The following is a 21,747-nucleotide window of genomic DNA, read 5'->3' as shown; positions in this document are numbered from 1 at the left end:
GCTTTCATTTTCAGCAGTTTCCTCCAAATTTTTTTTAATGTAACAATATACATCTTTTTTACTTCTAACCCAAAAGTTTTATTTTCATAAAATTTAAAGCAGTTATCTTTTTAAACAATCAAAATAATAATAATAACAATAATAATAATAAAATAATAAGTGGCTTTCATGGAAAGCAACATGCATAATCTTAAACCAGTTACTAAAACTGTATTTTCCCATGTAAACAAGAGCAGACAAGCCTCTTCGATCTTGTATCTCAAAATTCAGGTGATTTTTGCAATGGATAGTCTCCTCAAAAACTCACTGCTGCTCTTAAGCATGACTCCATTCAAGGTACTTAGCAAAGACTTTTGATACATCTTCAGGACTTCTGCCTGCACAAGAAAGTCCATTTCCAGGGGCCTCCACCAGAGCTGCCTCTGGCAGAGTCAGAGTTTAATGTCCTGGGACTCTGACATTTTGGCGAGTGTTTTCTTGACGCGCAGGGCTGTGAGCCGGGAGGCAGGGTTGTGAGCCCAGCACTCCATCATCAGCTTCCCCATCTGCCGTAGGCACTGCGGAGAGAAGCGGGAGAGAAAGCCCCGCCCGGGTCAGTGAAAGAGGAGACTGCAGTTGTTGGCAATGCTGAAAAACTGAAGGGAAAAGGCCTTTCCTAAGGGCAGTGCAGACCCTGACAGGCATTATGCATAAATACCACCAGCACTGCCCTGACCAGCCAAACGTGTTTCAGATTAATGCAGATTTTTGTAATGCATTTTTGGTAATACACAGGCACTACCTACTAACAAATTGACCTCTTATTGCTAGAATGCCTGAGGTGGGATTACTGAGGATCCCAACCAGTTAATCAAGAGCAGCTATTTCAATGAGCCTCCCCAGTCCTGGACACATGTGGTAGCAGAGTAAACACACACTGAGTGTCACCACACAAAAGCCCTTTCTGGAGCTGATAGTCCTTCCTCCAGTGTTTCCAGCCCCAGTCTGAATGCCCAGAGGGATTTGGCTAGGAAGAGGATGAGGCAGGTGAGTTGTGGTTACATCTTCTCACACTGGCTGTTGCATGAGACCTCAAGGAGCCCAGGGAGGTTGTTTTCTTTTTCCCTCACATTCACAAATCTCATGCCACCTAAATCTTTCATCTCCCTGCAGAATATTCATCTACATGCTGCTATTCCAAAATGTGGCAGCAGCAGTGGAAAATCTCCTCCTCCCTCAAAATGCTGCAGACTGGGGTCAATCTCACTCACTAGCTCCGATTAAAAGCACTGACAGCATGTCAAGAGGGACGACAGATACCTCATCACTGCTCCATCTGTTGGGAAACGAGGGGCGCAGTCTCTTGATGCACACGATCTCCCGCATGTCCTCGTACGAGGGGTCGCTGGGCACGAGGTCATGGTATGGAAGCTGGTATTCCTCAACTATTCCTGAAAGAAGCAATTAGTTGTCTGTCATTTGCAGAAAACAACTTCCACTCCCCTCTTCCCCTCTCACTTTGTAACAGATTGGCCATACAATACATACTGCTCAACAGTTGGGTGTACTTCGGAAAAGGACTTCCCTGCCCTAGAAGTTAATTCCACAGTCAAGTTCCAATGTAACCATTGCCATGTAAAGACCGGCCATGTATCTTAATCCAAAAATGTAATTACTTGCCAAGTGAGGCAGTTTCTACCTCTGCTGTCCAGTCAGCAATCTCCAGTAAGTTCTCCCAGAAAGAGCTATTCACATAGGGACTGTATCAGACTAATTTGAGAGAGAATTAACCTTGAGTTAGGTCTCCTTCTTATCAGTGGAGCTGGAATATACCAAAGGGCATTTCTGTGCCTCTTCAGAACATGGCAAGGCCCCATTCTTTGTACATAGCAACAATGAAACAATAAAAATATTACAGATTTAGCCTCAAAACATCACAATACACATCACCAGCTTTTAAACACAGGGATCCTGCTACTCATAGGCAACATTCAGCTCCTCTAGGGTGAGCATTCAGCACAACACTGCAGATTTAAAGACCCATGAAGTATGGTGAAGGTAGCAGAGACCCAAGAGAGACATGCTCTACTCTTGCCACCAAACTGGCACGGAACGATTACCAAGTTATTTCCGTGCATTTAATTTTCTCCATGGCAAAACAGAGGTAATAACACACATCATTTCTGCACTACACTGAACTCTACATGCAGAAAGAGGGAAATGAAGCACATCACTGGTATGACAGTGATGTAATAAGTGCTACTTCCCTCTGCTGTTTTGCTACTTGTCTTGTAAACAGATTATTTCAAATAGCAGCATAGCAAACTCCAAATTGTTTGTCCTCCTCCTTTCATTTAACTCTAACTAAACAAAGAAATCACTATTTCCTTTCTGTTAAATTGGCTGAACACCTCCAGTTCAGCAGAAATGTGATGCCTTTGGAAAAGGCCCCCAAATGAGTTCCCTACTTCCTCAGTGCAGGCATCCGCTGCCTTCAAACATGCCATTAAAATATAGTCTAAACCTCTGCTGTTGAAATAGCACTGACTCATGCTTTAAAATAAGTTTTAACAAGAGAACAGATAGTAAGAGAGTTACCTGTATGGTTTACCCACATTGGTTTATTACTGTAAAAACAATCACCCAGAGAAAAAGATGTAAGGGAAGATATGAGGTTCACTGACACAATTAAAAGTGATCTCCCAGCTCTTTACCTCCTGAAACACATCTCCTTGCTATCTCCCAAAGGATGAGTCCAAAACTGTACATATCAGCCATGATGTAGGATTGAAAGTGATTTCTATTCAAGCTTTCATCCAGCACCTCAGGAGGCATATAACGTTTTGTTCCTACACGGGTGTTTGGAGGGATGTCTACCTCATTTGTATCACTAAAAGAAAATGAAGAAAAAAAAGGGCATCAAACATGCAGTAAAGTGGCTTGAAAAGAAAGTAATTTAGATGGAAGAAGTAGTAAATTCACACCACATCCACTCTCAAACAAGGTCAAAAGTAATGCATAATCTTAATGGAACAATTCTTGCAAGAAAAGCCTCTTAGTGTGAAGGCAACCCTCCTTAAAAGGCTGACCTGCCTGAGGCTATGTTAAGCATTCAAATGCAGAATCAAAATGAAGATAAGACTCAACAGGGATGCTGTAACATTTGTGAGATTTCATTAGCATTAGCCGGAGCTCTAATGTTAGTGATAACAATCAAATCTTCATTAAACGCTGTTTTCTTAACATACTCCACCACCTAATGCTTCAGTCTTAGCAATTAATGCTAAGTAGCTGGGGCAGTATCTCTTAGCTGTAGCAAATCAGATCTGCAAGGAAGATGAATCTAACTATTATTTTTTGCATGCATTATGTTTGATCTCTCCCAACCTTAACACATCAAGATATGTAGACACAGAGGGATAAATGCATAAAAACATCTAAGCAAATGTGTCACACCTCACACATTGACCAGAAGACACAAGATGTGGCAAGCAAATCCCATTAATTATGTGGATGGATTCTTGTTTTTCTTATTAACTCAGATTCAGCTACATCAGTTGAAATGTTTTTAAAAGGTTGTATGTTTTATATAAGCTTTATATGGCACATAGGGTTTGCTTAAAAAGGTCTGATTTCCTTCCCTCACCTTCAAAATGTATGTATTTTAAATATGATGGATGCAACAAAAGCTCACAGAATAATTCTATTTCTGTAGAAATATTATTATTTCTTCATGTACAACATTTTTTTTTTACCTACTGATATGAAGAAAAGTCAGCTTTTTCTGAGTCTGTGGTACAACCAGTTACCTACACAGTCATTAAATCATACATATGCTGGTGGCACTTCTGTACACCTCCAAGAATGTAACACAAATCCAGTGACCTACACTGTCTTCCAGTATTTCAAATGAAATGGAAACACAAGGAATTTTACTAGAATCATTAGCTTCAGCAGAGCACACCCCTTCCCACTATTTTCACTTCCCTGTTGTTGCCTGAGAAATGCTGTCTGAGGAAGGGTTCAGTATGAAAACAAGCCAAGTACATACTGTAAATTCCATCTGGAGTGGGAAAAATCCATATTTCACCTTCTTTTGTAACAGCACTTGATAATTCCTAGCTCCCTTCGTTCACAGCTAAGCAGTGTGCTGCTCTGTATTTGCCAGGCAAAGTACACCTGCAAAGGGTGAATTTCTTCCCCGAAATTTTTAATAGTGTATTTTCAAGTTGTTGTTTTCTAGGCTTCTGTTCCTCAAAGTAAAAATATTCCTTTCTTGTCTCCTAAAGAAAGGTCAGGCTCATAAAGGAAATGCCTCACCAAGAAACGTGGTAGGTAAGTGAACGGTAAGAAGAGCACACTTAAAAACTGCCTTTCCTTTCACTCTGAATAATTTCAGTTCAAGATTTGTACAGAATTCTTTAATTTTTTTAATACTCCAGGGAGTGCATGGTTTCAAAGCTGACCTCCAAAACGGAAACTTTCAGTCTATGTATTCTGGACACATTTCTGTATACAGAAAAATCAGAGACTTTGGAACACACGTCTCCACCACCAGGACCACCGCTGAGAGCTCAAGTTCCTTTTGAACAGAGCTGTCAGAGAGCAGTGTCTCCTTATGAATCCCAGGAGTGAGTAAGTTCTACTTGTCTGCTCTTTCTAAGTTGTTTAAACACACAACCATTTTTTAAAATCAAATTTAAAAGCCATTTCAAAAATCAAATCTGTTCTTCGGCAATTTGATTTGTAGGAAATGGAACAAAAGGCAGCCCAAATGGGCTCCTTTTCAATAAATCCTAGTTAGTAACTTGTGCAAATTATTAGTATTTTTCTCTCTAAGCTGAGAGTGAATTTTCACGGGATCAGACAAGCTTCAGTGACATGCTCACTGACGTGACTTCAGCCTGTCTGTGCTACGTCCTTTCACTGTGTGCCAGCAATAGTGGGGCAGCTATGGAGGACGGAGGGATGAAAATAAACCTTTATGCAAATGCAGCTAATGTGCTCAAATAATTAAAAAGCAACTGTTTGTACACCTGCATGAGGTGTTTACATGACATTCACTCCCCAACAGGTAACCTCACACACAGCTGAGCAGAGCCCAGAAGGTGTGCACATACCCTATAGGTGCTTACTCACATGTGCACACTCAGCCAACAACAAATGCAGCTTTTGCACCTGATTTATTAACTTCTCCTCAGCCCCCTCACTCCAACTCACCTGATAAACTTAACAGCCAAGCCCAAATCTGCTATACAGCAGGTGCCATTCTTTTTCACCAGGATATTCTTACTCTTTAGGTCACGGTGGGCAATAGCAGGTTTGCCCTGAGTACTGAAGATCTCAGTGTGCAGGTGGCACAAGCCACTGACAGAGGAGTAAGCCAGTTTCAGCATAGCTTTTGTGTCCAAGGTAGTAGATTTTAGATAATCGTAAAGTGAGCCATTCTCATGGTAGTCAGTGATAAGATACAGCTGGGTCCAAGATCCTGTACCTTTAATATCTGCAGCAATGAATCCTTCCAAATAAAAAAGAAGATATTTTCAAATTAATACTTCTCATGGGGTTTTTTTTGACTGCTCAGAACTCTGGACTCTCATCCATTTCAGTAGTTTTATTTCATTACCATATTTAATTCCTTTCATCTTAATTCCATGCTACTGTGCCTCACCTCTGGCTTTTCATGTACTTTCAGAAAGCCCAGATACGGAAACACCAGTGCCTGAAACAGACACATTGTGTTTGGAGTAACAACCCCCAAGTCCCACTATTTTTTAACTTTTATTTATGTTTCAGTAATCCTTGAAACAACTTTCCTTTGAAAAGCACTGGGGCTAATTGCAGAGCACAGTGGGAAACAAAGCAGATAGGAAAGGACATCAGATAACAGCCAAATATAAAATTGCTGTGCTTAAAAAACCTGTTCACTATCAAATAATTCTCTTTCACTTCACTCACCAAGAATATTTTCATGTCTCATCAGGACAGTCTGGTAGATTTCTGTTTCTCTGAACCAGCTGGCCTCCTCTGTAGTAAAGAACACTTTCACTGCTACCTTTTCACCACGCCACTTTCCCATCCAGACTTCTCCATAGCGACCTTTTCCAATCTGCTTCACCATTTGAATCTGCTTTGCGATGGTCCTTTGAACCTGTGAAATGCCAAGGCAGATCTTATACCTTGCTCAGCAGAAACCTCTGCATTCACCTCCCTCCTCCTGGGTCTCCTTCCCACTCAGCCAGCGCGGGGGAGAGTGGAATATGCAGAATATACACCCATTGTGACATGGATTTCAGCAACCCTCCACAACTGCGGATGCTTTCCGTCTTCTCCAGGACACACTGCTGGTGAGGACATTCCCACCACTGTGAAGAAGCCTTTCCATGCAATCTCAAAATGCACTGTGGTCTCTCAAGAAAATTAATCAGTCTTTTTAAAGGAAACATTTTACTATGAACCTTGAAATTTTTATTTTCCTGTGGGATGTAGAGTTTGGTGGAATTTTTTTTGTTACTTTTGGAAAAGTTTTGACAGAAAACACTCCTGGTCACCTCAATGCAGTCCAAATTCCAAAGGGGTACGTAACACATTTGAATTAAAATAGGAATGTTTGTTACATACTCAACACTGCTGAGACTCAAGGCTAGGCCTCACAAGAGTCATAAGCCTATCAGAGGTCCAAAACTAGCAAAATCACAAAATTACTTTTTTTTAAGGACAATACTTTCTATCACCTTCCTTGAAATGGCCATGCCTGATTATTTCAAAATATACATTTGGTGTTAGGAATCTCAACCACTACTTACAGAGTTATAACACACATGCCTACATTAATTTTAATAATAATTACGTATTAATAAAAAGCAATTCCCTCCCCAAAATATTTGAAAGAACAGCTTTCCAGTGTCTGTGCCAGCTTTGTCAGTGTCTGTACTGTGAGCTAATGCTAACATCATGGGTATTACAAGATCAGGGCCCATGGCAGCATTGCAGAGATACTCTTCACAAGATGACAGACCCCATGCAGCAGATGGACTGCCTCTAAATTTAACAAGCTTTTACAGCCACGAAAAATCTCAGGCAAATGGAGACTAATAATCTCATCAGATTGGAGCATGCCTGCAGAACATGTATATCTGAAAGTTCACTAATGTGAGTGGATGCTGCAGCACAACTCGCTGGTATTCGTGGCTGACGCTGCCTCACCCCAGTGTAACAGGAGATGAAAATGTCACGCTGTTGAGGTACAGCACTGCCAGTTCAATCCACAGCTAATGAGTTTTTGTTTGGTAAGACTTGGTAAGATATTGAAAGAATATTTCCTTCAACACAAGGAGATTTTCATCTGGGCCAAGCAATTGGCAAAATCTGAACAGGTTCAAATTCATGGTCTCTTGTCGGGTTTTGCCACCATCCAGACACAAATCTCCTGCAGTTTACTGCAGCAAGTGAATCTAACTGCACTAACTGAATCCCGCTGAAATCATATTCATTTCATGCAATCCAAAATATTTTTGCAATCTTGGCTGACAGAAATGAGTGAAACTTGATTTTTTACATCATTTGCTTCCTTTGTTATGCTTGGGAGGTCCAGTGGAAACCACCAGTTTGGTAATGCCAAGCAGGACTGCCACAACCCCACTGTAGCATGAATGTGCATCCAAAGACAAACTCAAAACCTATTAGGTCAGGCCTATCATCATTCATTTTGTAAGTAAATCACTGGTTTTCATATAAGACAATTTTAAGAAGCATAACATACAGTGGTATTTAAGCAAAGCTATTTCAAATATCCCAGTTTTCTTCTTCTGTCATTTAAACAGAATTCCATTTTTCCAGCCCTGCACTGTATTATTATTAGACTTCCAAGATGGTCGCTTTAGTGCCATTATTTTTGATTAACATCAGTGAAAGCCAACAACAGAGATTAGCCTTAATTTAAAAAATTGATTTATTATCTTTTATACTCTCATATAGTGATTGAACAATAGTTATATTACATTGGAATTTTGCTGTAACATTTTGTAATGTCATTTTAGCATTGTTGCTTTCTATTTTGCCCATTTTAAAAATGCATCCTGAACAATAATGTAGTTACATCAAATAACTTAATTTGTGTAAATATATGTAATGGCATCATAAAGTACATGCAATTACAATACTTAATGATGAAAAGTTCCTTATTAAATTACATTAAGAAAATGAAAAACACATTTCTGTTATGGGTTTTCAGGCGGCAGATACTATGTGGAAGGCCTTAACCTGGTTTCGTCTTGCTAGAACTGGTCAAATGATTTCCTATGAACAATTTATTTTATTTTAAGGAATTCAGCTCCTTCTTGAATCATAAACCAATTATTATTTCTAAAACAAATAGGTTAATCAAAATTGTTGGCTGAACTGATTTCATAAGCATGCTGAATTATGTGTTCTTGTGAGTTATTTACACTGAGTGGGGCTGGGGGTTTTTCATTTCTTTGGAAATCTGTGTATTTTGCTGCTTGAGCTCTGTAGGTAAGGTTACATGGCCTTTTCTTTTGTCTCCCTGAGTGGAAACAATCCAATTACGAACTATTTCTACTTTCCTGGCATTCAGCTAAATGTGTTCAGCTACTGCAGATGAAAATTTAGACAGATCAACCTTTTGTAAATTTAATATTTTGAGCAGAAAATTCATACCTATGGCTGGGATGCAGTCCCTTGAAAAGCAAAGTTCATTGGAAAGGAAATTGGGGGAAAAAAATGTATGAGAAGGTAGAGACCAATGTGTAGTTCAGCAAACTCTTCAGACAGACCATTTTGCAGCATTTGACCTGCAGCAAACTGTTCTGTCAGAGGTACAGACAGGTCAGGAGACAGAATGCTTGCTGAATGTCATCATATTGACAAATTCTTGGCTAATACTTGTTTGGGGTGTAATATTTGTACCCATTAGAATAAATGTTCTACACAGAAGAAAAACATTACTGGTTAGCACAAGGTGACATTTTGCATTAAATTTGCATTTTACTTTCCTGAAATTATAACCCTGGATGTTTCAGTCTTTGCATAAGAAACAAAGTTAAAAATAAGCAAATAAGCTCTTGCATGGGCACTTTCTATACATTTGTTTCAGGCATGGGCATCACTCTGTGTGTTTCTGGTGAACTCATAGTGGTTGTAGCTGTCTGGGAAATGCAGCAAACATCTCTTGCCAAGTGCAAGACCCATTTTCTTCTCTTCCACCCAAAATCACTACTTAAAGAAAAATTGTACACGTTTTTTTGTGAGTAAGGGGAGATGGGGGTTGGGGGGAAGAGTTCCTTGAGGAAAAACACTGGGTCCAGTGGCTGCAAAGTCTCCAGGCTTGAGAGGAGTGGACTGACAGAAGACTGGATGGTTTCTGCCTCACGGAGCAGCGGCACAGCTCTGAGAGCTGCTGAGCAATGCCCCAGCTGGGATGTCACCTGGCTAAGTAGCAGGAATTGGCTTTCCCATCCACTACAAGAGCAGACCTGGTGACACCACTGAGACCACAGATCCCTCCTTCAAACTGCTCACTGGGACAGAGGAAGGCATAAAGAGCAAGCAGTTATAACCAGCATTGCTCCAGCTTTTTTGGGATTCTGGGATGAAGGATCCCAAGTCATGCACTGAGTCGTGCACCACTATAAGATGCCACAGGGTACCTGCTACCCACATGGGCTGCTGGAAACATTTCCTTTCAGAGAAGTACAACCAAGTTCCTTGTATTTGCTCTACATTATTACATTTTTTCTGTCATTGTAACAGGTAGGAGCACCACGTGCAGACTAAGACCTTGATGTGGCAGGTGCTATGCAAAAAAAAAAACAACCCAAAAACCCCAAAGCAAAAAAGGAAGAATTCCTCACAATTAAATAAATTGGAAGCACTTGTTAGGAATGGTCCTGAACTGCACACAGGATCTCTCCCTTTCCACGGGTGCTAGAAGGACACTAGTATGGGACATAACAGAGCTTTCTTAATGCCTAGAACAAACACAGCCTCTTGCTTAATTTTTAAGGAAATATAAAACTTCCCATTTAATTTCTTCTTTAGGGTGTTTTTAAAAAGTTGTGTGGGAAAAAACCAGTCAGATAGTACATAGTACTTGGAAACTGGACAACCTAAAGTAGTAGCATCACTACAAACTAATAGGTTTGGGAAACAGGAGGGACATATCTGCTCTGACAAATGAAAATTAAATCTAATCCATTTTCTCAGAGGCACTTATTTTAAATAAGTAACCTAGCTTTTTTACCAGTTATTTTTTACCAGTCATGATCCCCAGAAACAAAACCCCCTGGCGAACAGAACTATTTTGCCAAAGAAGGTTTTGCCTTTTCAGCAGGCTTAGTAATCCTGGAGTCTGCTCAGAAATAATCACAAACTCCATCCCTGTGCCTTTAACCTTTGAGACTGCCATACTACAAGGAAAAAAATCCCCCTTGACTTCTGAATGCAAAATGAAGCCTACAAATAAAAAGGTTCCAAGTTTGACAAGTTACAGTTCCCTTTAGAAAAAGATGATGTGTCAGTGTTTGAAACCCTATTGTGTGTTGCACATACAAAGGAAGAAAAGAAGATCAGTGGGCCAGGTGCTGTCCTGTACCCTGGAGTAAATCCGATGTCCTTCCAGGAGCTCTCTAAGCCTGTACTTACCCTACACTATCTAAAATAAGAAATGAGCTGAGGCAGAAAAATAACCCTAAGCTTTTTTGGCTTAGCTCACATGAAAAAAACTCCCCTGCTTCTCAAGCAGCCGTTCTCCAGCTTAAATCCTTGTCATTTCTGGTAGAGAAAAAAACCCCAAAAACCTAAAAAAACAACTGAGGACATGTAAATATAATTTTTTGTGCCTCTTCTCCCTCTACTCACTTTTGCCTTTGAAATGTACATTAAAATAGTATTTCTTCCTTACCAGGAGAGGGAGCCCGGAACCACTCCCTGAGCTCTGGGACTGCTCGATCAAATCCTTCAGGGACTCTCCGGGGGGAATGTAGGTCTCATCCTGCTCCAGCCCGATGCTGTAGTGGGGCCTCGTCTCTTGGCGTTTGTATCTGACATTTTACATGAAAGCAAAATGAGTTTTGAATACAATGAACACATGTGCAATGAATAATGCACACTGTCCTTCATATTTCCTTCATTTATAGACTAACAGCTTTCTCTGCTCCCTGAGGAATACACTGGACTCGCTGGCCAAAATTTTTCTATTTTATTTTTAGCAACTGTTTTCAGCATCAAAACTCTAAGTATAACACTCAAAGGCCATGCAGTCTGGGTTAAGTTTGCAAAGCAATCAAATGCCTTCCTTTCAGAAACTTAAATATGTCTAAAACACTGATCAAGTAAATAACTTTATTTTACTGTCTGCAGTGGATCTTTAGGAGCCAGAGGAGGTAAGGTCATGGAATTTGGGAATATGTTAAAAATGTGCCAAATTATTAAAGCATAATGTATGTAGTTTATGATAACATTCTAAACATATTTACTGACATTGCTGTACTGTCTTCTTTTTTCATGACCAGTTCTTCATCAAATAAACCAATTCAGAAGTCTTAGATATATTTCCCTTATAAAAATTTCCCTATAAAATTTGTCCTTTGGCCTTCTCAGTAAAGAATAATCTGTGCTTCTACCTGAATGGTTTTTTAGGATGTTGAGTGAAAGATTCTGTATGGAATACATCACACAGGTATACTTGTGAATAGCACAAATAAAATACACATTTTTTTTCTCATTATAAAATTACAGTTTCTCATTTCTTTTCTTTAAGGTCCACTTCTATTTTTTTCAAATTTCTAAATCTATAAAAAGATAAATGTTGGGAGGAACACTAACAAGCTGCCAAAGTAGTCCTGATTTACCTGAAGTAACAGAATATGATGATAAGCACCAGAAGGATGCTGCAAACAGTCACTGAGATCAGCAGGGCCTTGTGGTGAATGTTTCCTTCAGCAAAGTCTGGGGTTAGAAAACAAGAAAGGTGGAAAATTTAGAAAGGCAGTCACAAAGTCAGTGTCAGAAGTACACTGAGCACAAGATAATCTCCGCTTTTTTCCTAATGAATTCCTGTGCAATACCCCTGGATTCCCCAGGCATTTTACGCACTTCCTCTTTGACCCTCACTGACCAGGACAGAACTGACATCTCCAAAAGACTGTTTGTTTTTTCAGCCCTCACTCAGGCAAAATATCACCTTGATTTGCAATTCCCTGTTTGGCCCTGAATGAAAAATCAATCAAGACCTGTAGCTCTGGGTCTTAAGCTGAGTGATCAGCCAGGACATGCAAAAATCTCTGCCTTTTTTAAACACTCATGTTAAGTAGCATCCTATTGAGTAGTTAATATAAAAACACCCCAAAAAAGAGAAAACCCACCAAACTGCATGTATCTTATAAGGGAAGACAGAGGAGACCATTCAACCTCCAAGAAGGCAGGCCATGAGAGGCCTTCAAAGTTTATTTCCATCATTACAGAACAATTTGTCTCTCAGATCCTGATTTAAACACCTGAGCAGGAATTTTCTTCTCCATTTGCTCTACAGCAGCCCGGCATGCCAGCAAGTCCTTTCTATGCTGGTGGGCAAAACTATCCTTCCAGCAGCTTTTCTGTGAAACCCTTTAGGAATAAAACGTGTCAAGTAACTTGTAGAAAATGCTGTTACATAAAAACTATTAAAATGTTTCAGTCAACCTTTGTATGGGAGAATCGCATTCTCCTTTAAAGAATAACATTAATCTCCAAATTTGTATTCTCAGCTCAGGCAAGCAAGTCTGACCTTCATGCATGCTTCCCTGCTGAAAAACAAAGACATCCAGCCCTATTCTTTTTTAACCTCCCCTGCTGCCCAAACTCTCAAAATTATAGTATTTCAGCATGTACATACACAAACCACCCTTCCAATAATGGGATAATGCAAATGAGGGCCATGTTTTCTGAAACTCTTCCAGCCTTGCTGTCTTGCATCCTTCACTCCATGCCTGACACATTGTAGAATGCAAGAAATCTATCCTTATTGACTCATCCTGGAACGATGTTATTATGTTTCAGATTTACAAGGGTAATGAGACCAGGAGATTCCTAAGGGACTCTTAGCTTACTGTCAGAGACTCTTTTATATTAAGATCCACCTTCTCCATTTTTTTTTTTTTTTTTTGCTCCCAAACAATTTCTTTCCTTCCCCTTTCCACTACAAACAGAGATTAACTACCAACACACCTTGTGATCACACTGGTCATGTTTTAACCTGCCATTACCTGTTCCGGGAACACTGACAATGTAAACATGCAGGCCGTGGCTGATGCCTTTGGAAGGGGACACTGACATGGTGTCTATCAGGAAAACACTCGAGCCCATCCTTCTGCCTGCCACAGCAGATTTATCCCTGGCCTGCCACTCAAAGCAGGCTGTGGGTTGAAACCGAGAGCCCGCCGGGGAACGCAGAGCTCTCTAGTGAAGGCTCAGCAGGGCTGAGGGCTCTGGTTTGTGCTTTGTATGCAGCCTATGCCAGCCACTATCTCCCTCTAAAATGTGTGGGTTCGAACAGTTTCAGATGTCACAGCCCATCAGATGAATAAGCAGAGCATAGAGACCACAGAGCAGCATTTGATACCTGGGAAACCTGGGTAACTGTCCACAGCAAGGGTTCTCTCACTTCACAGAGTACATGATGGAAGCTGGGCTTTTGTGCTTGGCAGTAACTAAAGCTGATGTCAGACACAGAGAGAACAATTCAGATCTTATACTTCTGTCTGCTAGACATTAAAGCCATGGAAATCTGTGCATTTTTGCAGACACAAAGTGTTGCCCATGAACTTGTTCATGCTGTCTGTGCACGTATGAGTACGTACATTTGGTAAGGGATGATAAACATACGGAAATCTTGAATCAAATTCCCATAATTTTTAGGGTTTAAGTGATCCAGACCTTATGCTCAATGTTTCTAATGGGCTTCTCCCTTTCAGAAAAGTAAACAAATGCAGTTTGGTTTTCCCAGAGCCTAGAAGGCATTTTGGAAGTGCTGTGTAGCTCTCAGATGAACTTCAGGCTCCAACACAGCAAAATTCTTTGGGTACCCAAATGCAATTATGTGAAGCAAGCAAGGGCAAGGAAAGCATGAAAGACATAGAGGAATGTGTCCTGAACTCCTTGCTGGGAGCAGCTGATAACGAATTTGACCAGATGCAGAGCTGACCCTCTTGTGGTGGGTGATGTTCCCCACGCCAACAGCGGCACAGCTTTAGCAGTGGTTCACTGTGCACAGCACAGGCATGCAACTGGCTCTCACAGGAGGGGAGAGTAAGTTCCATATGCCTTTATATTTATTTGTCTATGTGTGATGAGAGGCAGTACTGATGGTGAGCTATTGTCCCACCTTTCAAACACTTCCTGCATTTTTAAAGCACTTTGGCAGAATTTCATTTGCTTGCTCACCTGAGGACTTCATAAACCTGCTGGTGCGTGGATAACACAAGATTAAATGCAAGCCCCCATCCTTACACCAGCAATGTCTGTTTGTTCTGCTGCACTGAATCAGGCTGAATCTCTTCTCCTGCTCCTCCAGCCCATGCTGTTCCCCACAGAGCAGCAGGACAAACCTCCCTTTCCCTGCTCTATCTGACCAGGAGGAGGGATGGGGCAGCTTGGCTGTGACTTGGTTGTGGGCTCTGTGGTGAACACTGTGGTAGGTCCTGGTCAGTGCCAGTTTATGTGATGGAGGTACTCTGTCCTTTAGGAAGTCCAGTGCTGTGCTTTTTACTGTTGTGTTACTTGGTAACTGCAAGGTGCCAAGCAGCAGGGTTATGAGAATAAGCAGCAGCTTCCACAGAGGCAGCAGTGAGTGATTACCGGGAGCATGGTGTGGGAAGTGCAAAACAAACACATGGTGGGTTTGGGAAGCTTCTTCACATACCTTGGCTGGCTGATAACAGGGAAGCCCAGCAAACAGCACGTTAACAGCGTCATGTTGTAGGAAAACAGTGGTGCAGGCTGGTGTCAGCGGGGAGCTCGGTGAGACCAAGCTGCCTCTCAGTTACTCTCCCGCGATTTCCCCCCTCCTCCACCACTCGTTTCCCTCGCTGTCATCCAGGGGACCATGCTGAGGAGCGCATTGAAAATGCCACCCAGCAGGTTCAGAAGTCAGCATTATCAAAGGGAGAGGAGGTTCTCCTCTCACCCCAGGTCCCTCCCGTTCAGAATGTTACAGTTATCCAAGTAAAAACGGCAGTGAAATCTGAGGCGTGGAGACTGTGTGCACACATCAAACCCCATCATTCCTCCAATCATTCCCTTGCCCATTCATCACTAGCTATACAGGCAGGGAGCCAGACACGGTGGCACCACCACTTCTGCTTATACAGGCTCTAAATCAGTAAAGACATATTTCTCCTTTTGACTGGTCTCAGCCTGTGCTTTCGCTGGGATTTCCAGGAATATCTTTTATTGTTTAAAGCAGAGGTGTTATATCAGACCCAATTATGATTTTCATTTCCTTAATAAGACAGATGTATAGCTGGCACAAGAACTTAATGGTTTCTCTGGGATATTTTATCCTGCTAGCTCTGTACCAAGATGAGCTCAAAACTTAGGCTTAGCTGTTGTTTCTTCCATCTTATTTAACAAGACGTGCTTTGACCAGTGTTAATTTTTCTGGCTCTCACTTTCATGTATGTGGTCCTCCTTTCCTTTCAGGGGGGAGAGGAGGATAGGGTGTGGCATAAATCTTGCCTTGCAGCACATGCCAGGCCTGGAAAAGCACTTAGAGAACACACAAGTCACTCGCCTTTGTAGCTGTTACCTCGGTGCACAGGTCAATTTGCAGTTCAACAACCTCTGACCTGCAACTGCATGCTTTCCCTAGACTTTGTTTCCTATGAGGTATCACCTCAGAGGTCAGTTCATCAGGAGCCAAATTTCTGTTTTTTAGATGCTGAGGAGCATACATATCTTTCATGGAACCCAAAGGCTAGAAGGTTATTCCAAGAACCTTGTTTTTAAGTTCACCTCTCTTTCTTTGTACTTACAGTTTATGTTAAACTTGATATACAATTCTAACACTACTCAGACAATCACAGCCTAACCTAAATGTTTCCAGTAGAAACAATGATCACAGTCACAGTACTGGGCACTGGCAGTAGCATGTATTTACACACAGTATTTGTACCTATTTGCAGTGAGGGCCTATGGCTCACTATGGCTTTTTTTTCCTGAGGTTTCACACTAGGATACAGCAGCAACAAATTAAAACAGGCCTGGCACCAAGAATGACATATTTACCTAAGGCTTCAGTAAAGGTGATGACTTCAGCCCTGTTCAGACACATTTATTGAAGCAGTTCTTGAAATGCATTTCTACAAAACACTGTCAGGATGGGGGTAATGTGAGAGCTTATTTAAAAAAAAAAAAAATCTTCAGAGCATGTTGAGTGACTGCATCACCTTTCATCTGTCATGCTAAAATACTCATCTTTGCAACACAGAACAGCTAGAACCCTGTGCCAACTCTCTGAATTTTTTCTTTTAAAAAATATTCTCTCTGCTGTTTAATGGGTCTGCCACCATGGTTCCCAAGTGATACTTTATTTACCCTATATACACCGAGAACAAACCCAGCATCGATCCAAACAACCTCTGCGACTACCAGAAGTTTGGTTTATTGCTTTCTGTATAAGCAGATAGTATTGCCAAATAACTAAAATCTTAATAAGATGGATGCTTAGTATTAGGCACTGATTCAGTATTTAAAGTAGACCTAATGTAGAATAAACTCAGCCAGTAGCATGAAGAAATCATGGCAGTGTTTTCCAAACTGATATTTAATGAAAGACTAAGGAAGTGTGAACAAATATTGATGGCTTTATGGAGCTTTTCTCTCAGTCCAAAGAACTTTTTAAAATTAAATAAACCAACAAAGTAGTACATAACTCTTCTGCTGGAAGTCAGAATTTTATGAGGTTTTGCTGCCTTAATGCCTTGCTAGTAAACAGTGTGGTATTTACATAGCACTCTCCAAGGGCCTGACTCTGCAGCCCATCTGTGCAGGATTTCACAGGTCTGAAGGGAACAGCTTACATGAGTGAAGGCTTTCTCTGAGCATGCATTCGTGTAAGTATCTGCTGTTTGTGAAATTAAGAGTGCATCTGCACACCAATCTGGATCTCCAACACCGAATGCCAGGATTATAAATTCTCCTGTAACTCCGAACTCACTCAATGCAGACTACCACAACTCCTGCCGATGCCAAGAGTTTGTTATGGATGTATTTACACTTTCTTAGGAATACACTTCTGTAAAATGTATTCTGAACATCCAGACAAAAATAGTTTTACCAGCTTTCAGAAAGTGGTGTTTAAACAAACAAGCAAAAATGCTAAAACCTTGCCTCAGCATCTACTAAGTTAATACACGTCCATTTGCTCTAGAATAAATTTTTTTTTAAAAAAAGTGCGTGAGTTCTTACATTCTATTTTCAGCTACATTTTTCACATAAAAAATACACTTTAGTGAGTCATTATTGTCATAGTGCTGGATGATCAGGTCTTTCAAAGAATAAAAACTTAATAGACTTGAGTGAACTTGAGCTGACCAATTTGTATGTGGTGTTATGAAGGATGGTAATGCATGTGGCAGGGACTGGAGAGAGGATTCCATTTTATTATCAGGCTAAAAAAATGCACAGCAAGAGTCATCCTGTGGCATGACCAGCCTAGGTCTTTGAGATGATCTCTGGTAGCTCAGCAAGTCTGCACTAGGACAGTATCATGCAACTCTAATGCATCTCATGTTTGCTGCATGTGTGCAGCAGAAGTAACAGCAAGCATCAGCACCACTCCACACACAACCTACAGGAATGGAGGGACACTGTTTAGTGCCATTTACGTCTCTAATCACGTGCATTTGGATAGGGATGCTTCAGTCTGGGCTCTGTTTTTCCCTAAGGCACAAGGACCAACAGCAGGAAAAGATCAGTTTAGGACTGGATTTTGTTCCCCTTACCTCGATTCTTCAGTGGTGGCAACGTAGGGTGAAGGTGCTTGTTACAGTAATCTTGGCCTGTGCAACATTCAATCGATCTTCTTTGGTGTGGAATAGGAGTGTCCTGCAATAAGCAATTTAATAGAAAGCAAGTCATTCCCTGTGTTGTAAATATACATGACCATTCTGGCACTTGAAAGATGTGCCTGCTAGCTGGACTGCAATCTGCTACAGATTCTAGGATCTGTGGAGTAAGGATTTCTGCCAACCAGCATATCCAGCAATATTTCATTTAGATAATTAAGACATTAATTCACTCCTAACTTACTCCTGTTAGTGCCTTAATGCTGCAGAAGGGACTGACTTTCTCTAATGGTGCAAGTCAGAACTGTGAAAGTCACATACATCCATCAGTTAGACCAAAAATGAGTTAATATGGGTATCCAAAACAGGTTAGCCAGGATAATACAAGAATTGCTGCATGGACTAATTTAGCTGCAGCTTCTGGTCTTGTGAGAATAAAATACCTTCCATTAGCCTTAATTAGACCATTCCTATACTCATCTAAAACCATTTAAGTTTAACATGAGGAAAGGCAACTACCTTAAAACCACCATGCTTCATGGTCCGTACCCCTTCCATTCCTGCAGTGATACTTGTTTTCCATCAGGTGATCACTGTACTTGAAGGGAATATCTGGCACCAAAAATCCCAAACCAAAGTGCAACTGCATGTAAAACATAGACATTTCTGCAGTCCATCAAACAATATCCTAACTAACTTTAGCTAGCATGGAGATTTGAGGAGTTAAGACTGCAATTCTCTAAATTCAAAGGTCCTCTGAGTAGGAATGTTACTAGTAACAGCAGTGCCAAAACCAAAAATAGGAGTTGTTATTATTAGGAGCAGCTATAGTGTCATCTTTTGGGGATAGAAATGCACTCCCCTCAGCAATTGATACAGATCAACTATCTGCCAAATGAACAGAAGTGAAAAACATGGACACAGCAATGTCTGTTGACTGCACTTTAATTGAAAACTATCAAAAATTCAAGTGACCCTCTGGCAGAAAATGCTTCCTCACCCGGCACTGGAAGTCTGAGCCCTCTAATCCAAGACATCCCTTGGTGACTAAATGTCCACCGGACTCATCTTCTTCTATTATGGTGAAGCAGTAGCCATCGGTGCTGTGGATCGGAAAGAATGAATCAGGAAAAGGCACAGAAGTGAAAAATGTGCTGTTGAATATTGTCTTAAACTTTTCTCCCTGCCAGGCAAATCTGTCATTCACAAATTGACACGCAGGGGCTGCTGCAGACCAGCTCCTGCACACACAGAGGAGGCTCTGCCTTGGAGCTGTGCACTTACCTTTGCAGCATTTCACAGCCCACACCCGACCAGCAAGCACCCCAGTTCTCTGCCTGTGGTCATTAGTGTGTTAAGACTTTGGAGACCTATACAAAGCAAGCTTCAGTGCTACACAAGGTCTGCCTTGAGTGCAGGAACAAGGCACTGGTATTTGCACCATGGTAGAGACCTGAAGAAACACTTTGGAGATACTAAGCGTAAAATATTATCAAGAGTGATTTGTGATTCCTGTTTTAACCATATTATGAACTGCAACACTCTTGTGTATGAGTCCTTGAGTTATCATCAACACCCTTCATAGATGTTTACTTGGGTCATAAGCCTGAAGTGATCCATTATGCTTCCGTTTACAAGAACATGCACCAGGGAGGGCAAATATACTAACAGATGGCTAGATGGTGCTGGTGATAAATGTCCTTCCTTGATGAAGGTCAAACGCCTGAATGCTATGGAAAGAGGGGCTGGAGGGCATGGAAAGGGTGGTTGCATTTTATTGAGACTGCTGTACATTAACTTCTCAGCACTCTCAAGGAGATACATAACATGTAGGAAACAAATACTCTGTTATTTCCCCAGGAAAATAACACTGGCTATTACGTGCAATGAGTATTTTTCAGAAGAGAAGAAACAAACTCAGTTAAAACAAGGAAATAAAAAGAAAAAAAGATTAGAAAACTTAAATACAGCAAAATTTCAGATGATTTGCTCCTTACTTGAATGAAACAAGAGTCTAAAGAGCACCAGCAACAAAGGCAATGAAGATGTAGGAAACGAGAGGCACAGTTACACATTTAAGAGACAAACACAATTTGTAAGTATTAGCTACACAACAGAGAGATGCTGCATAGGATCACGTCAAACATCTTCTGTGGCATACTTTGATATTAGTGGGGCAGGGTCTAGCCACGGTAAGCTTATTACTTTAAAAAAATAATCTATCATGGGTTACTGACTTCTGGATCTGAAAAGTAACCAGCTGCAGGTTATAAATGACTTTCCTGGAGAAGCCAGCGATGACTTCTACCCTCCTTTGACATTGTACATACGAGTGAGGCAAAGGAGACAGTGACCCTTCTGGGCAGCAACCACCTTGATTTCATTGCTTAGGCTGAAAAGATAGGAACAATAGGATTGCCAAGAGAGACTGTAAGGAATCCATTAGAGTAGAATATTATATTAGATTAGGTTTTATTTGTTTGCATGGTGCCTTTGATTCGAAGTAATGAGTAAGTTTAACCCAGGGGACAGAGCAACAAAACAATAAATTGCCATCAAATGAAATACAAAAATGGACTCCACAGCTAACAGTCCTCAGGAAAAAACCCAAAACTCTTGGTTCATCAAAGAAAAGCAGAGGGAGGAAAAGTCAAATTGCTTGCAAAAGCGAAAAAAAGAAACAGAAAGTCAGCAGCTTTAATTCTGTTTTTCTGACTTGTCATATGGGATTCTGATTCTTAGCTCACTTCTGAAAATTAACTTTAGGCTCCTCATGCACTTTACTCCTCCTAGAAATTTTACTCCCTCTAGAAATTTTACTCCAAATTTAAAAAGAAAAAGTCAGATTGTAATGAAGAAGTTATAAAGCTCCAACAATAAGAATAAATCATGTTCTTTACAGACATTAGAATAATGAAGGAAAAGTGAGAGAAAAAATAGCATTGCTAAGCAGAATAAACACTGGTAGAGCTTGCTCCCACCTCTAAAAAAAAAAAAAAAACAAACCCAAACAACAAAAAGTTTTCATGCAATAAGAACTCATTATCTTTTTGAAAATTTCTGAGGTGTTTGGGTGAGAGGGAGGAGTGACTCTTCTGAAAAGAAAGAAGGATCTCCTACCTGCCTTCCTCCTCCTGCCCCTGACCTGTTCTCCCGGTTCACAGGATGTCAGATGGACCACACACTGCAAGTAAAGGGCAGGGCACATCCCTGCTGTTTTATTGATTACCCCACCTCATACCTGCCTATGGTAGAAATGGAACTGTTCTTACTAAGATAGCAAGTAACAAGTCAGAGATGTGTGCACAGTCTCAAATTTTGTGTTTATTATGGTGACTACACAAAGAAACATCTGTACATCACTGGTACAAGTAAAGCAGTATGAAAAACTTATTCTTCGCTTCCTAGGAAAAAAATCTGCAGTACAGAACTGGTATTTTCTTAAAATCTGCAATTTGAATTCTAATTTTGTGTAATTTGATCCTGCAAATGGTGTGTAAAGAAGGAATTCAATGTGATGTTACTGGATACATCTGGGTACACATCCAGTAACCTACTCCACTGAAGCACCATCTTATAAGAGTATAGTGCAGGAGAGTGATTAAATTCACTTGGACATGATTGCTAATAAGCACAGATTTGCTATGTTACATATTTGCCAAGAGTGAATTTTTACAGCTGAGCCAAATACCAGGAAAATAAAGGG

At 40.7% G+C, this 21,747-nt stretch overlaps 1 protein-coding gene across 1 annotated transcript in view; it reads right to left on the bottom strand.

Annotated features, from left to right (window-relative positions):
• Positions 1-431: 431 nt before the first annotated feature.
• The window catches only part of BMPR1B (bone morphogenetic protein receptor type 1B), a gene marked incomplete at its 3' end in the record, with an annotated part of 37,031 nt that continues 15,715 nt past the window's right edge, over positions 432-21,747 (bottom strand). The window contains exons 3-11 of the mRNA XM_082281622.1: positions 19,042-19,144; positions 17,979-18,081; positions 11,850-11,946; positions 10,901-11,039; positions 5,938-6,130; positions 5,200-5,497; positions 2,694-2,869; positions 1,300-1,430; positions 432-557 (exon numbers count right to left, since the gene is read on the bottom strand). Of these exons, the coding sequence (XP_082137748.1) occupies positions 432-557; positions 1,300-1,430; positions 2,694-2,869; positions 5,200-5,497; positions 5,938-6,130; positions 10,901-11,039; positions 11,850-11,946; positions 17,979-18,081; positions 19,042-19,144 (1,366 nt within the window). The remainder of the gene's footprint in view (positions 558-1,299; positions 1,431-2,693; positions 2,870-5,199; positions 5,498-5,937; positions 6,131-10,900; positions 11,040-11,849; positions 11,947-17,978; positions 18,082-19,041; positions 19,145-21,747) is intronic.

Source organism: Coloeus monedula, assembly GCF_965178545.1.
Source record: "Coloeus monedula genome assembly, chromosome: 5".
Classification (NCBI taxonomy): domain Eukaryota; kingdom Metazoa; phylum Chordata; class Aves; order Passeriformes; family Corvidae; genus Coloeus; species Coloeus monedula.
The sequence above is the reverse complement of the archived record's forward strand: the minus strand, read 5'-3'. Positions and strand labels throughout refer to the sequence as shown.